This window comes from Littorina saxatilis, linkage group LG12 (genome assembly GCF_037325665.1).
Source record: "Littorina saxatilis isolate snail1 linkage group LG12, US_GU_Lsax_2.0, whole genome shotgun sequence".
Taxonomy (NCBI): domain Eukaryota; kingdom Metazoa; phylum Mollusca; class Gastropoda; order Littorinimorpha; family Littorinidae; genus Littorina; species Littorina saxatilis.
Genome location: NC_090256.1, coordinates 60334280 through 60352903, shown reverse-complemented (window position 1 = coordinate 60352903; position 18624 = coordinate 60334280). Strand labels below are relative to the sequence as shown.

Below are 18624 nucleotides of genomic sequence, written 5' to 3'. Positions count from 1 at the left end.
ATGTCTGTGGTAGAAACCACACTGAGGAGCTTGTATCAAATCGCCGGTCGATCATTATCGTTAATTGGACCGCCACGAGCACCAACAGGGGAAGGGGGGGGGGGGGGGGCGGCTGGAAGGGCGCTATGCCGAGTAAAGGAGGGCATTCTATATATATATATACTATATACTACATAGTAGTAGTATGTCGTAGTAGTGGACTGTAGATAGTAATGATCGACCGGCGATTTGATACAAGCTCCTGTGGTAGAAACTTTAACATTTGACTGAACACCTCTTGTTTTTGAGTCACTTGAGAAAAAGTGACTCTATGTAATCGGTCAGTGTTAGTCTGTCCGGCCGGCCGTCCGGCCGGCCGTCCGGCCGGCCGTCCGTAGACACCACCTTAACGTTGGACTTTTCTCGGAAACTATCAAAGCGATCGGGCTCATATTTTGTTTAGTCGTGACCTCCAATGACCTCTACACTTTAACGATGGTTTCGTTGACCTTTGACCTTTTTCAAGGTCACAGGTCAGCGTCAAAGGAAAAATTAGACATTTTATATCTTTGACAAAGTTCATCGGATGTGATTGAAACTTTGTAGGATTATTCTTTACATCAAAGTATTTACATCTGTAGCCTTTTACGAACGTTATCAGAAAAACAAGGGAGATAACTAGCCTTTTCTGTTCGGCAACACACAACTTAACGTTGGGCTTTTCTCGGAAACTATAAAAGTGACCGGGCTCAAATTTTATGTGAACGTGACTCATTGTGTTGTGAATAGCAATTTCTTCCTGTCCTTCTGATGCCTCATATAATATTCAGAACTGCGAAAGTGACTCGATCGAGCGTTTGCTCTTCTTGTTTTGTGTGTGACGGCTCACTTCACAATCATGTACGGTACAAAACGTGTTGCTTCATGTAGTTTGAAATAAGTTAACGGAAACCATGCCTTAGAAGGCATGTGACTTCCCCACCTCACTCCCAACTTCATCGGGGCTTCCCGCTTCCGCCAAGCCTCTTCCTGAAGATTTCTAGCACTTTAGTTTACACAATCTGTGTCTCCTGTTGCCCCCTTTTTTTGTCTGAATCTTACGCATTTCTATTGAGTTTGCTCCGATTCCTTTCACCTCCTGTTTCAAGTTCTGATTACCATGTACTGCCACTTTCATAATATATATATATATATAGAATGCCCTCCTTTACTCGCTTCATCATAGCGCCCTTCCAGCCGCCGCCCCCCCCCCCCCCCCCCCTTCCCCTGTTGGTGCTCGTGGCGGTCCAATTAACGATGCGAGTCTGTTGACACGACCGCCTTGCACACTGGTGGCCGTGACGTCCGTATCACGCTGAAACAATGGAGAGAGAGAGAGAGAGAGAGAGAGAGAGAGAGAGAGAGAGAGAGAGAGATCTAAAAGAATATAGAGAGAGGAGAGAGAGAGAACTCGAACTCGAAAACTTTATTACCGAGGGATGATAGCATCAGGTCCAAATGGTCCTTTCTTACAGCTAGTCCCTACTATAATGCACACATGATAGTGAGAGAGAGAGAGAGAGAGAGAGAGAGAGAGAGAGAGAGAGAGAGAGAGAGGCGAGACAGAGAGAGAGAGAAAGAGACACAGACTCGGAGAGAGAGAAAGAGAGAGAGAGAGAGAGAGAGAGAGAGAGAGAGAGAGAGAGAGAGAAGAGAGAGAGATATCTTAGAGAAAGAGAGAGAAAGAGATCTTGGTAAAACAATAGAGAGAGAGAGAGAGACAGAGACAGAGACAGAGAGAGGAGAGAGAGAGATCTTAGTAAAAGAATATAGAGAGAGGAGAGAGAGAGAGAGAGATAGAGAGAGAGATCTTGGTAAAAGAGAGAGAGAGAGAGAGAGAGAGAGAGAGAGAAAGAGAGAGAGGTATCTTGGTAAAACAATAGAGAGAGAGAGAGCGAGAGAGAGAAAGAGATCTTGGTAAAACAAAAGAGAGAGAGAGAGAAGAGAGAGAGATATCTTAGAGAAAGAGAGAGAAAGAGATCTTGGTAAAACAATAGAGAGAGAGAGGAGAGAGAGAGAGAGAGATCTTAGTAAAAGAATATTGAGAGAGGAGAGAGAGGGGGGGGGGGGGGGAGGCGAGAGACAAACAGACAGTCAGACAGACAGAGACTAATTATAATAGCAAGCGAGGTGGTTGCGATGAAGGATTGCAGATGCGTCAGTCACACACTTATGTTTAGCTGGCCGACTGTAATTTTTCTTGAATAAATAGATAGACAGACAGATAGATAGTTAGTTAGTTAGTTAGTTATTTGGTTAGTTAGTTAGTTAGATAGATAGATTGATAGACAGACTCGTTTTATCTTCAATTGTTCAGCGGTTCATAAGTTATTGAAATCTAGAGTGGACAAAGTTGACAAAACATATAGGCTTCCGGTGACCATGAGCTTGTACGGACGGATAGATAGATAGATAGATAAACTCGTTTGATCTTCAATTCAGCGGTTTAGAAGTTATTGAAATCTAGAGTGGGCAAAGCTGATAAAACATATAGGCTTCCAGAGACCATGAGCTTGTATGGGACCTATAGTCTAACTTGCATGAGGACCAGGAAGGATGGCAACAATTCTGCAGGTGTAGAAGTTATTGACCTTGTGTGTCACAAATCAATGCATGCATTATCAGAGAACTAAGATCTTGGCGCTGATAACCTAGCACTGATGGAATGATTATAACAGAACAGAGGATTTTGTTGTCGTTAGTAATCTTCTGAATTACCTTTCTTTGTCTGTCTGACTCCTTTTGTCTCATTCGTGTGTTGAAAAAGGTGAATGCACGCACAATATGACGGGCACGACTGAACTAAAACGTTAGTATCTGGTTCGAGGACTTGGGAAGAACATATAACTGACACTGATGTAAACGTTATTGAATAATATGCAGATGGGTTAGATACTTTCCTGGAGAGGCTTTAGTTTAATGCCGTTGAGCTCAGTCATTTCGCCCTGGGTCCTGTTAGTGAAACCATGTGTGTGTGTGCGCGCGTTATTGTGTGTATTTGTATGTGTACGCGTGCGTGCGCTCGTGCGCGTTACCCCAAGAGTTGTCAAAACTGCAAACTTTTTGCGACAGATGATGTCGCTTCATGTTTTACCCTATAATGTACAAACCCGCAATATGGACCAATTCAGTGTTTCAGCCGTTCTTAATTTACCTCGATGAAACCCATTAACATCTGAACGACAAAATTACGTACATTTTGTGCAGTGACCGACTTTTCGTTGGTCAACAACGGAGCTCAGTGGTATTTACTACGATGAAGTTGTAGTCTCGGTCTGTAAATCATCACATCTTGAGATGATTTTACAAGAAAACGAAGATGCGTGCCAGAATAAACGATTCGACCTCTTGAGCCCAGTTACGTTCACTTAGGGGAAAGCACACAGAGGGAAGACGTAATTTGGAGTGTTGTACCAGTGCAACATGAGTACTGCAGTTTAGGGTCATCCCTCTCATGTCTGTCCGTTGTTTGCTGGGCATATGAAATATTGATGTGTTTATGACTGGTAAGGAATTGTCCTCATAACACCCAGTGTGAGGCTCATTTTATGGCCCTCGACCTCGATTCTGAATCGGAGAGAGGAATGCAAATTGGAAATATGGTCTATAACCCAAACCAAACTCTGTCTTTCTTGGCTAAAGTTCTCAGGCTTGGCCTCAGGCAGCAAGGAGGGTTGAATACGAAAACGGAAACACACCCAAATTCTGCAGAGTACACATATTTATACGCCCTGAGGCTGAAAACGATAAGCTTATCAATACATGTTTTGCATGTGTTTTGTACTAATTTTGATGTATTTGTTCTTGCATAATTTGTAGCAGAATGTGTAATTTTGAACACACACTCACACACGCCCACATACGGATATGCAGAGTTATACACCCAACCTTTCTTTTCTACGGTGTTTATTTGATTATACAGTAAGTTTATACACACAAGACTTGCAGCATTCAACGTTTTAAATAGATGTGGTTTGATTCCATACTGATATACACCCAACCTCAGTATCTCACACACTTCACAAAATATACATCTTGGCAGCACGCTTTAAGTTTAACATACTATTTAGTAGTACAAAAAATACAGAAAAGTGAGGTGACTCCATGTTTTAGCACGCTTGCTGATGCAACAGTGTCTGTGAGAACGAAAACAATCACAGTGAGCTGTTTCATAAAAAAACATGTTCGGGTCTCATTGGTCCATATATAATAAATGTTACTACAAGTTGTTCGTTCCTTCGCAAAATACTGGAGTATACATTCAACAACCCAATCCCTCTCCCACAATATAGAGAAACAAAACGTTGTAATAAAAAAAATGGAATTATTACACCTGCAGCCATTTCACTCCTTCCAACACAACAGCAGTCTTATCTTTTCTGGCTCGTCTCCTGCTTACTTCTCTGAACTCCTCACCGTCTATTCTCCAGCAAGACAACTCCGTGCCTCTTCTGACTGTTGCATCCTCACCATTCCACACACCAAAACCAAAACATACGGACAAACGCACTTTTACTTTCTGCGCACCCACACAATGGAATTCTCTCCCCTTTCACATCCGCCACTCTCAGTCACCCCAAGCATTCAAACGAGCACTTAAAACGCACCTCTTCAAGAAATACAACCCCTGATTTTGTTTTCTCAGTCCATCAGTAGGCTACATGTAGTGTATTTGTTGTTTTAGTGATAATGTGATAATGTATATAAACATCTAGGGCTGTTTTCAGTATTGTTGATAACATGTTCTGTTTGATTAAGGGTATTCAGCTGGTATTTTCTTGTTTTCACGACCTATTTTATTCATGTTTTTATTACTTAGTTAGTGGAATCATCTTTTTTAATGTATGTTTGATGGTGTATGCTTTTAATTAAGCGTTGCTGACTATGAATGTAGATGTAAATGCTTGTATAACTGTGTTTTAAATTGTGTCAAGCGCAAAGAGCATAATTGTAAAGTTATGATGTTGCGCTATATAAATGCTCATTTATTATTATTATTATTATCTTAGCGATACATAGTTCCAGCCATGAACTTGACACTATTCTTCTTGCCAGAAAAACAACAACATTGGGCAGGGCAGTTTTTTTCTGCGTATTGCTCCTTGTACAGAGGTACACACACAAGAACTGAACAATCCTGGTCTTTCTCTCCCATCAATGTGATCAAACAACGGTATAGTGCCTATGCAGACTCACCCTCAACTGAACTCTCAATATCCAATATCAATATCAATGGTCACCTGCCATAAACTAAAATGGGTGCAAAGAACTTTACTTTTAATTTTGTCCTGGAAAATGGATAACTAGACTAAATGTACATACATGTACACCGTTCTTTTTATCATATAAAGGCAGAAGGACATACAACCTGCATCACCAACTGCTCACAATTATTGCATCGCATTTCTGAACTGTCAGAGACTTTGACTAAAATCTACTCAAAGAATTTAATGACACGTACACTAAGAACAAGTTCAAAGAACCATCGACTGAAGCAGCTTTAAAAGTGGAACCAAAACATAACAACCCCAAAACATCGGAACTTCAGAGTACCAGTAGTAATTCTTACAAGGGGGGACAGTTGATAGGAACTCTCTTCTATTCCTTTTCTATAGCACACACGAAATATATTATTCATAAACGAGAAATACAATTTCAGTGATTTAAAAACACAACCATGAAAGGGAGAAGGCAGTCGAGTCTTTTTTTATGACACATTTCATAAACAGCATTTAAAAAAAAAATTATGCGTTCGACATTTACCTTCTGTGGTGTTGAATGGTTGGCTTGCGAGAGTCAGGAAGGCAGTAATGTTATATCGTACAATTACTATCAACAATTATATCATTCATTACCACCAATCAGTGTCAAAATAGCAACCATATGACATGTACTTTTCAAAGAAAAAGCAACATCACAGCACTGAGACCAGTCAACAAAACATCTCAAACATAAGAAAAAGAAATGAGCACAAAAACATACTTCATGACAGATATAGTATGGTCTCCCCTCACAGTCTCTTGTGCTTGCTCATTAACTTTTGATCACTGTGATGGAACAGCAAAACATTCAAGTACATATACTACATACACACTCAAAATATACATACTGCAAATAATTTACAGACCAATCCACACAAAAATTAAAAATAGAGGATAAAATAAGACTCGATGTCTTGAGCAAGGTAATACATGTATTTTAGAGAGACAAGTTGCCTGATTAGCCAGAGTGCTAAGCTGAAAACAGTAAGACAGAAAAAAAATAATTAAAATATTTTAGAAAACAGATTTACATGTGTTTGACAAAGTTTTTTTTAGAAAAAATCCTTTCATTTGATGTATGAACTACTACTCTCTTTCTCCAAGGAATGCCTACAGTATAAGTCACAGATCAAAGCAATCCTTACACTCATGACAATGTCTCTTAAAACTGAAGAACTAGAGATTTTTGGTGACTAGCAGCTAAGATTAAATAACACTGGTGACACAGCCCAGTCTGAAAACAGAAAACGACACATTTCAATGTTTCAACACATATTTTCTTGTTTCTGTACTGGAGACTTACTATATCACAATATGTTTACATCTTAGATCACAAAACAACAGCTTTATAGGACTTTTTACCTCCAAAACACTCAAATATGCATAGTAAATAGGATGTGAAGATTTATATGACTTCACAGCCACCCTTCTCACTTCGGTGGGAAGAAACAGCAAGAGATGGAACCCCTGGGTTGTACAAGCACACAAACAAACAAAACTAAAAACCTGCAGCACAAACTGGTTCCTACAAAAGGAAGAAATTATGCTACAGCAGCTGGACTCAATTTTCCTGTACTATGAGTGTATAAGCACCACTTATGAGAACATTTTGGACAAACAGACCTCATAAGTACTAATGGTTCCTATATACAGAAGAATTTATTCATCAGCAGACAATTTTTAGGACCAATATCCCTTTGACTTTCAATTTTACACTCTTTTCGGGGAAGAACATGCATCTAGGTAGGATGGGCTTGTCCTCTTCATGTAAGGTGTAAACACCATAGGAACAGACTTTTTCTTTAGCCCCACCTGCAAAGCAAAGGTTTTTTTTAGCCCTCTTTGGGAACAAGATATTCCGTCAAATGAAAATTTATGAAAACCTCTGCAGATGAATTTTATAAACCCATTCACAAAATATTATGCAGCCAAGCTAGCTTCTGAACCTCCCCTCTAAAAACTCCAATCTCACAACAAAATCATGGCAAAGGTCATCAGCAGAAAGACCAGTGCTCATATCACTGAGAACTACACCAGTGTGGCCGTTTCAAATAAAGCCTGACCTTTAACAACCCCCAGTTCAGGTTCTACTGTCGCAAAATCAAATTTTACTAGTATCAACACATTTCAGAGTCCTATTTTCACATTCAATACCCAGACACATTTTATGTTTTGTGGCTTCTTCTAACAAACAAGGCCAGAAAGCAGAATCACTGAATGCTATGAAACTTTTATGAACCAACAGATTTTGTGTCCAATAACACTCAGACACACACGTATACACTCTATCTAGGAACATTATAGATGAACATGTGAAGAGACTTGTCAAAAGCATACATTATGTCAATAACAAATTGCAAAAAAAATAGCTTAAACCAAGCAAAAGTAATCTCCTGATAATTTCTTTTTTTCTTTCTTTCTTTTTTTATTTGGTGTTTAACGTCGTTTTCAACCGTTCAAGGTTATATCGCGATCGCGACGGGGAAAGGGGGGGGGGGGGGGGGGGATGGGATAGAGCCACTTGTTAATTGTTTCTTGTTCACAAAAGCACTAATAAAAAAATTGCTCCAGGGGCTTGCAACGTAGTACAATATATTACCTTACTGGGAGAATGCAAGTTTCCAGTACAAAGGACTTAACATTTCTTACATACTGCTTGACTAAAATCTTTACAAACATTGACTATATTCTATACAAGAAACACTTAACAAGGGTAAAAGGAGAAACAGAATCCGTTAGTCGCCTCTTACGACATGCTGGGGAGCATCGGGTAAATTCTTCCCCCTAACCCGCGGGGGGTTTCTCCCCAAAACAAACAAAATAAAAAGCCTGCATGCTCAGTTATCTGGAGTGCATACACACAGAGTACAAGTACCGGGGGTATTCCCATCAAACTTAATCCCATCACACAAAATAAGTTAACAAATTATGAAAAGGACAGAAAGAAAAAAGGCTTTTCACTATAGCAAACCACACTTGCGGTTGTGACATTAAAAGCACGCTTTGGATTTTGATACAGCATTTTAGTATTTTTCAACCACGCACGCACGCACGCACACACTCTCTCTCCGTGAGCTAAAGCGATTTTCTCCTGGACAGTTTTACGGTATCTAAGGCAGCCGATAGAAGAAATGTGCATGATCTACTGGTACGAGTACACGTCACAGGCACATGAACCAAAGTAGGCATTAAGGATGCATCAAAGTTGATCAATCTCTATGGCAGCACAGCAAGTTCACAATATTCCGGAACATGAATATCACGACATCCACAACATATGGCAAGAAGATTTACCATGCATATTCTTACACAGCCAAGTCACTGTGTGAAAGGCTTTCAAGTTTTGAATTTCAGAGGTGGATGGTATGCTATGTTATCAAATGAACTGAAATGGAATGAATCGATACGTATAAATTAAATGGTAACCATGCCATGGAAGAATAAAAGGAAGAACATTTCTTATTTTTGATCGTGAAATATGCTGCAATTTCAGATGGTAAAACTGCAATCAGTGAAGACACTTTACATTCAGTTTACGTCTGAAAGACTAGACACTTGTCACAGAAACAGAATACTCTATTGCAGCAATGTAAGTACACAGCTTTCCAACGGGACGAAAAAATGCATGTCGCTGCCACTTTGATGCTTGCAGAGAGCACAAACAAGCGAACACTAACAAAATTAAAAACATCATTTACCTAAATACTTGAAGAATATCCTTTCTTTCTTTCTTTATTTGGTGTTTAACGTCGTTTTCAACCGTTCAAGGTTATATCGCGACGGGGAAAGGGGGAAGATGGGATAGAGCCACTTGTTAATTGTTTCTTGTTCACAAAAGCACTAATAAAAAAATTGCTCCAGGGGCAAGAATATCCTTAATCAGGGTCGAAATTTTAAAAGCGTTGCTCAGCTATTGTGCTCAACAAGGGATAGATTGAATATAAATCAATCTGAACAACAGAATCTTCTATAAAACAGCAGTCATGGGACTTTCTTTATTTGGTGTTTAACGTCGTTTTCAACCACGAAGGTTATATCGCGACGGGGAAAGGGGGGGAGATGGGATAGAGCCACTTGTTAATTGTTTCTTGTTCACACAAAAGCACTAATTAAAAAATTGCTCCAGGGGCTTGCAACGTAGTACAATATATTACCTTACTGGGAGAATGCAAGTTTCCAGTACAAAGGACTTAACATTTCTTACATACTGCTTGACTAAAATCTTTACAAACATTGACTATATTCTATACAAGAAACACTTAACAAGGGTAAAAGGAGAAACAGAATCCGTTAGTCGCCTCTTACGACATGCTGGGGAGCATCGGGTAAATTCTTCCCCCTAACCCGCGGGGCGTAGTCATGGGACTAACCTGTTGATAATAAGTTCAACATTCCACATTTAACTAAAAAAACAATGTCGTGGCTGACACAATCTAAATACTCTAAGTAATGTACTATGTAAGTGTTCAGAAAAACAATCAAACCGTTTAGCCATGTAAAAATGGAAGTTAAAAACACAGCAGCCAGAGTTATCCCATAGGTGAAAAATCTGGAATCATAATCAAGCAACATACACACTAATCTTAACAAAGTCGAAAGATTCTTCAGAGGTTTCCGTTAATCATTTCACAAAAATAAAAAATAAACTTTTTGGTGGCCAAAATCAGAAAATATGAGCTTTTCTGCAAACACTAAAAAAGATAACGATGAAGATAATAATAATGTACTCAAATTATCATCTGGTACAACCTTTTTAAAGTGAAAAAAGTAGTGAATGAGATAGCCCCCTAGAAAACAAGAAGAGCAAACGCTCGATCGAGTCACTTTCGCAGTTCTGAATATTATATGAGGCATCAGATGGACAGGAAGAAATTGCTATTCACAACACAATACAGATGTAAATAATTTGATGTAAAGAATAATCCTATAAAGTTTGAATCAAATCCGATGAATAGTTTCAGAGATATGATATTTCAATTTTTTTCCTTCAAGACATACCTGTGACCTTGAAAAAGGTCAAAGGTCACCAAAGCAGACGTCAAAGTGTAGAGGTCACTGGGAGTCACGTTCACATAAAATTTGAGCCCGGTCACTTTTATAGTTTCCGAGAAAAGCCCAACGTTAAGTTGTGTGTTGCCGAACAGAAAAGGCTAGTTATCTCCCTTGTTTTTCTGATAACGTTCGTAAAAGGCTACAGATGTAAATACTTTGATGTAAAGAATAATCCTACAAAGTTTCAATCACATCCGATGAACTTTGTCAAAGATATAAAATGTCTAATTTTTCCTTTGACGCTGACCTGTGACCTTGAAAAAGGTCAAAGGTCAACGAAACCATCGTTAAAGTGTAGAGGTCATTGGAGGTCACGACTAAACAAAATATGAGCCGGATCGCTTTGATAGTTTCCGAGAAAAGTCCAACGTTAAGGTGGTGTCTACGGACGGCCGGACGGCCGGCCGGACAGACTAACACTGACCGATTACATAGTCACTTTTTCTCAAGTGACTCAAAAAACCACGATCTTATGCAGCCAGGCACAGCAACATTTGAAATACTTTTGAATAGACTAGACTTTGAAGGTTTCATATATAACACATCTTTTCTTTGGTTGGTAATAGAATATGTTTATGCTTGTTAATGGATTTGAATGAATAGAACTGTCTGAATGTCAGCCATGTCTGTAAAAGTTTGCTTAGAACTGTGAAGCTGCAAACAGTAAGCCCTTACTACATAGATTACAAAGAGTGATTCATATCAAAAGTAATAAAAAAATTGGTGTTTTTTTAAAGTGAGACCGCTATGACAAAAATACTCATTACACATTGCATAATGCAAACAGCAGACAAACTTTCTGTACAATTCAGACAGTGTGAGTAACAGAGATTCCAATCAATGAATTATGTATCAAGATAAGATGTTTTCAATAGAGATTCTTTCTTTATTTGGTGTTTAACGTCGTTTTCAACCACGAAGGTTATATCGCGACGGGGAAATGGGGGAGATGGGATAGAGCCACTTGTCAATTGTTTCTTGTTCACAAAAGCACTAATCAAAAATTTGCTCCAGGGGCTTGCAACGTAGTACAATATATTACCTTACTGGGAGAATGCAAGTTTCCAGTACAAAGGACTTAACATTTCTTACATACTGCTTGACTAAAATCTTTACAAACATTGACTATATTCTATACAAGAAACACTTAACAAGGGTAAAAGGAGAAACAGAATCCGTTAGTCGCCTCTTACGACATGCTGGGGAGCATCGGGTAAATTCTTCCCCCTAACCGGCGGGGGGTTCAATAGAGATTGCCTTCTGAGATCTGCCGGTAATAATAATAAAAATAAATAAATAAACATAAAGAAAAGGGGAGAAGAATGAAGAAGAAAAAAAAGAATTATTTGCGGATTACACATACAAACTATCCGAATCCCTTCCTCGGAGACATCATAATGTAAGAGAAAATGGGAAGAAAAATCAGGGTTGATCAAAGTGTTAATTCGTTTTCACTTCATTTCAATCAATAATAGGGAGGAAATTATGAAAAAAAAGAAGAAGAAAAGTGATGGGCACTGAAACAGTCAAACCTCTATATGACTTTGGAAGCATTTCTTTCTTTATTTGGTGTTTAACGTCGTTTTCAACCACGAAGGGTTATATCGCGACGGGGAAAGGGGGGGGGGGGGGGGGGGGGATGGGATAGAGCCCCTTGTTAATTGTTTCTGTTCACAAAAGCACTATTCAAAGAATTGCTCCAGGGGCTTGCAACGTAGTACAATATATGACCTTACTGGGAGAATGCAAGTTTCCAGTACAAAGGACTTAACATTTCTTACATACTGCTTGACTAAAATTCTTTCTTTATTTGGTGTTTAACGTCGTTTTCAACCACGAAGGTTATATCGCGACAGGGAAAGGGGGGGAGATGGGATAGAGCCACTTGTTAATTGTGTCTTGTTCACAAAAGCACTAATAAAAAAATTGCCCCAGGGGCTTGCAACGTAGTACAATATATTACCTTACTGGGAGAATGCAAGTTTCCAGTACAAAGGACTTAACATTTCTTACATACTGCTTGACTAAAATCTTTGACTAAAATCTTTACAAACATTGACTATATTCTATACAAGAAACACTTAACAAGGGTAAAAAAAGAAACAGAATCCGTTAGTCGCCTCCTACGACATGCTGGGGAGCATCGGGTAAATTCTTCCCCCTAACCCGCGGGGGGTCTTTGGAAGCATGATGAAGTATTCTTCCTAGCTTAGACACAACATCCATACTGACAAGCTCAGTAGAGTTTGTTACCCGTTTCTACAGCTTTTACACACTGTGCACAATAAACATCATAATTATTATTAACATCTCATTTCTTTGTGTGTTCAACTCCTCACAGACACTAATATCACAAGACAAAGATTCCATAAAAAATGCAAAAATGTACACGCAAGCCTTGGTGCATCAGAAAAAAGCCCAGTATCTACAACAAAGCTTGCATCGCTCCGTAACTCAAAAGACACTGACAAAATTAGAAATAATAATATAAAACAACAGCAGCCTTGCACACGTAAGTGATGCATATATACGTATCGAGTGAGAACATTTTTTTAGTTTGGCATATTTTAAGAACATGATTTTAGTCAATGTTGCATGATTGATCAAAAAGAAAAACACAAACAGTGCACAAAAGAATCGATGTACTAACATGGTAAACTCTTCTTAATTTTCACTATAAAGAATGCTCTTATTGACAAAAATACGGTGTCAAATTAAAATCAGCTTTTACTCTCCTCTGCTTGAAAAAGAATCTGCATCACATCAAACAATTCCAGCAAGGAGACAAACAAAAAATAAATCTAACAAGAAGGGCAAAGCCCATACGACTCACATGCTTTACACATTTTTCCTACCAAAATACATGTGACCTTGACCCAAGGTCAAGGTCATCCAAGGTCATGCAACACAAAGCTGTTAATTCAAGACATAGGAAGTACAATGGTGCTTATTGGCTCTTTCTACCATGAGATATGGTCACTTTTAGTGGTTCACTACCTTATTTTGGTCACATTTCATAAGGGTCAAAGTGACCTTGACCTTGATCATATGTGACCAAATGTGTCTCATGATGAAAGCATAACATGTGCCCCACATAATTTTTAAGTTTGAAACAGTTATCTTCAATAGTTCAGGGTCAAGGTCACTTCAAAATATGTATACAATCCAACTTTGAAGAGCTCCTGTGACCTTGACCTTGAAGCAAGGTAAACCAAACTGGTATCAAAAGATGGGGCTTACTTTGCCCTATATATCATATATAGGTGAGGTATTCAATCTCAAAAACTTCAGAGAAAATGGGAAAAATGTGAAAAATAGCTGTTTTTTAGGCAACATTTATGGCCCCTGCGACCTTGACCTTGAAGCAAGGTCAAGATGCTATGTATGTTTTTGGGGGCCTTGTCATCATACACCATCTTGCCAAATTTGGTACTGATAGACTGAATAGTGTCCAAGAAATATCCAACGTTAAAGTTTTCCGGACGGACGTCCGGACGGACGGACGACTCGGGTGAGTACATAGACTCACTTTTGCTACGCATGTGAGTCAAAAATGTCAGCAAGTCGCATGAAGCAATATCAAAACATTTAGTTAATCTGTTGGCTTCAAACTAAAAGATGAACACTGAACACCAGAGATCAGTCATCTTCAAGATGAGTGAGGCTGGGCTAGCCGAAACTCAAAGACTGAGACGGGCCACGATGCTCTCCACACAGCATGTGAACATCAGACCCATTTCCTTTCATTTTTAGCACATTTTCAGAGTAACCATGACTTATCTATACATTTTTGGATTCAGGAAATGATAAAAAAAATACAATACAATCATTTTTGAATCTGTTGTTAAAATGTTAATTGGAATTTAAATGAGCAAACCAATTAAATAATTAAGTTCTGTTTAACAAAAATTTCAATCAACATTTTTCTCTGAAAGATGGAAGTTGCCACAATGCAGTCTAAACTTGTATTCAAAGCTGGATATGAGGTCATTAAAGACATTAATTAACAACAAACAAATCTGGGATATTATCTGAAAGAATTCACTTAAAAAGTTTCATAAACATGTGGCGGGTAGTTTTCTGGGAATAGCTGTGCACACACATATGTAAAAAGTCACCCTCGTCTGGATTCGCAGTCTATCTGAAAACATTCAATCAAAACCTAACTAACTGTAAGAAGTGACATGAAGGTGTGAGAATCACATCCCATCACAGATTCAATCACATCTCATTCCAGATCCATTTGTTTTCATAAACCTCCCTCTGCACCTTTGGCTTGATCATTTATTTATTTATTAAAGTAATGTAAAACCTCACAACGCACTCAGGTAATTATAAACAAGTCAATAAGTGAGCAGTTCGTCATGGAATTCTCATTTAGAGTATTCTTTGTACACATTCAAAACAAAGAAGTGCCGACAAAGCCCGCAGTATTGAACTTCACAAGCGCGCTCGCAGAGGGTTCAAACTACCCAAACTTGCTAAATGTATCATGCACAAGGGTCATTCTCCCCCTAAACTGGTCAGCGGTGTAATGACCGGTGGTTTGATTGTTTATTGTCTGTCACTGGCATATCCCTCGTCTTTAAAAAGTTCACCCTTCCTTTTTGTTTCCAGATCTTTTAACTTCTATTTGAAAAGTCTTCTGGTGCAGTGGTAGCGATTCAGGAAAGTAAATAATGTGGTTCAAGCTTTAAAAAAACCAACTGTACTGTGCTATAAAACTTTATGACTACCTGTTCCATCAGTTGATAGAGTGCATAATACTTGTTCTTCAAATGAAAAGAGAGAGAGAGAGAGGGAGACTTGCTTATTTTGCCACTACATTCTCTTGAGGGGAGAAAAAGTGGGCCAGGCTAATGCAGTAACCCGATCTCTCTTAATGTTAAGATAGGCTCAACTTATCGAAACAACCTTCATAGCTGGGAAGTCTAATACTGACCAATACATTTCACACTCAGCTGACCAGTTCAAGAGAGAATGACGAAATAACAGGACCTGATCACTTCATTCTGGTGGGTAGTTAAGTGGATGGACTTTGATTAAAGTACAAAGCTAACAAGCTAAGGGCCTGGGACCCCAACTGTCACCGGCAACACATAATGGCAAAATTAATCAATCAGTTTACATGTATCAGATTCAAGAATCTTTAAACATACAGCCAGCACATCAGCTTAAAGAAAACTTGGTTGCAGAGCCGTCTTAAGGGGGAAAGTGGAGATTGCGTACAACATTTAGGACATAATTTCTTGTCTTTTCATCAAAACTAAACTGGCACTCTAAAAACATACAAAAAGTACAATAAAAAAAAGAAAAAAAAGAAGAAAATAAGCATGCACATCAGTCCCAAAATGCTAAGGAGGGAAAATGAACAGTGAACATTTTTGTCATACATTCAATACTTTGAATAAATCAAGGCCATCATTGTGGAGCACGCTTTTCACCGTATGCATAGCAAGTGCTTGGTGGATGACAAGTCAATACACAAATCAATTATCAAATGGAGAAAAATAAAAAATCATTCATGCTTTCATTTTCTCATCCGCATGGAATCACAGTGAAGACTGGTGCACTAGTCTATATCTTAACTCTGAGTATTCAAAACATACAAAGCGAAACAATCCACCTTTAGCCAACACGGAGGGAAACTCAACTCCCTGATTTGATGACCGCCTGTTCACATTTAGCGAAACGAAAAAGGCCTGGACAAGAATATTTTGACTGGCAGGCATTCGAGTGATCTCGAAAACAAGAGAGATTAAAAAAGGTGCCTTTCTGCACACTCGAGTTTTCCCTGGGGAAAATGTAACCCTGAAAGCCCTAGAGAGGTTGAGCAAGGGGTCAGTAGAACTCCGAGTCAGAGCTCTGGTACGACCCTGACTGATCCTTGGCGTCCTGGACACTGCCTGCGGGACTAGTGCCCAGTCCCATCTCTGACCCTTCCAGAGTGCGTGTCGCTCCTGTCAAAATAATAACAAATATTCATAACAATGATGATGATGATAATGATGATGCTTTTAAAAAGAGGGGTCCTGAAAGCTTCCCAACATTCCCTTGCAATATCATGCACAAACTGACTGGACAACAAAAGGCGCATAGCACGCACAGAGACGCAGAGTCAGATCAGAAACACGGCTGTCATTGTGGCTCTGAGTTTCACCCTCAGTGGATGTTGCAGCCTTAAACTGTAAAACATCAAGCAATTTGTCCTGCTCAATTCAATTATATATATCCGACTTATTTCCTACCGCTCAGTTCCCCTTCAGCCAAATCCACATTGTTAGGTGCTATCTTGTCTCTTTAATCTTACTCTTTAATCTAGGCATGAAAAGTCAAAGAAAATGACGACTTACCAAAACCACCTACATGTCCCTCAATTCGCTGAGCTCGCACGATGTTGTTGTTAGGCGTGGCAGGGAAGGGCATGTGGGCTAGAATGATGGCCAGGCAATCGGCCACACGCATGGTGGGGGCGCACGACAAGGCTGGAGTGTGACCTGAGACACAAACACAGGTGTTCCATGTTGAAGGGGGTGAATGCACAACTAAATGTGTCCATACATCATAGATGTTTCCTACATTGCCATACACTGGAATCCCCCTTTTTAAGACCCCACCCCTCAGAAAGACCCTAGTTTCTGTCTATAAAATCTGTACATTTACCTCAACTCAGCGATTCCCTCCCTCCCTTTTAAAACCCGGTATCCTCAGATTTGTTTTTCGGTCTTAAAAGGGTTCCACTGTCCATCAGAAAACCAACTACAATCAGGACGTCAAATACAACCAGCAAGAACACTGTGGACTGGGAGATCCTGGGTGCCCTTTTCTTCACTTCTTTGTCTTGCTTTCTTTTTCTTTCTTTCTTTTTTTGAGCATTGCTGGAAATCTTTAGTGCTCTTTTACCCATTGAAATTTGTAACCAGCTCCCCCCAAAAAAGAGATTTCATCTATGCTTTAGTTTCAGGTGAGTTAAAAAAAAACACGCCAAATTCCTTGTTTTCTTTAGAGGCATTGCTATTAACAAGAAAAGTAAATGCCGGACGGCCTAACATGGCTCATTACTAAGAATCCTGATCGCTCAGGTGAGTCAAAAATAATGTAACATGAAGCAGTTTACTACACAATTAAAAAGTTTCTCCCAAGAAATATGAGTGTAGACTTTTATAATTACCGTTTTCATCCAGTGCTAGCACACTGGCACCTTTGGAAATGAGGTCCTGTACCACAGGCACCAACCCGGTCTTGGAAGCTATGTGAAGGGGCCTGGAAACAATGCAAAACACCATTCCTGAAAAAGTCTGCGTCAGTGTGATCACACACACACACATGCATGCATGCACAAAGAAGTAACAGGAGGAGAAGTAACAGGAGGAGAAGGAACAGGGGGAGGAGAATAATAATAATAAAGTTTCAGAAAATATAAAACCATGCACCCCCCTCCCCCATCTTGAACACACGACCAGTACCGTGTAACTGGCCTTGATACGGAACGATCCAAGGGGGGCAATCTCAGTCATCTGAAAGAGGGAAATCCAAACGCAATCCGCTTTGTTCGATTTTATGGGCTTGGACGATAGAGAAAAATAAGAAAAGCAAAAGCTGGAGTCCAGTCTGGACGAAACTGCTATCAAGAACGCAGAATTGATTTTTTCTGAGTTTTATTTTTGCCGTAAGCGCCATGTTTATCGGAGCAGGAAACTCTTCCAGAGTGAGGCCCCTTCGTTGATGCATGTCAACAAGCATCAGATGTGCGAGAAGCGAAAGCCGCAACTTCAGTTTTAGCTCGACACGGCGCTTACGGCAACAACAAAAACTCAGAAAAAATCAATTCTGCGTTCTTGATAGCAGTTTCGTCCAGACTGGACTCCAGCTTTTGCTTTTCTTATTTTTCTCTATCGTCCAAGCCCATAAAATCGAACAAAGCGGATTGCGTTTGGATTTCCCTCTTTCAGATGACTGAGATTGCCCCCCTTGGATCGTTCCGTATCAAGGCCAGTTACACGGTACTGGCCGTGTGTTCAAGATGCCCCCTCCCCCCCAAAAAATAACAACAAATACACACACAGATAAGTCAATGGTCTTTTTCCTGATTCACTCTCAAATAAAATGGATTATAGAGTACATGTAAACTCCTGAAAGGTCAAAACTAACTACCCGAAAAGCAAATGTTGCAATTCTCTCAAATGATGAAGGATTCGTGCAATAAATAATTCTCTGGCCAGTACTGAAGACACTACTCCAAGACAAAATAACAGCTTGAAGCTACTTTTTATGAGAGCCCTGTGACCATATA

General features: G+C 39.4%; 1 protein-coding gene across 1 annotated transcript in view; it reads right to left on the bottom strand.

The window, feature by feature from the left end:
* Positions 1–3907: 3907 nt before the first annotated feature.
* The window catches only part of LOC138982435 (serine/threonine-protein phosphatase 6 regulatory ankyrin repeat subunit A-like), a 72428-nt gene continuing 57711 nt past the window's right edge, over positions 3908–18624 (bottom strand). Inside the window, exons 26-28 of the mRNA XM_070355715.1 lie at positions 17503–17594; positions 16685–16828; positions 3908–16291 (exon numbers count right to left, since the gene is read on the bottom strand). Coding sequence (XP_070211816.1) covers positions 16173–16291; positions 16685–16828; positions 17503–17594 — 355 coding nt within the window. The 3' untranslated portion in view covers positions 3908–16172. The remainder of the gene's footprint in view (positions 16292–16684; positions 16829–17502; positions 17595–18624) is intronic.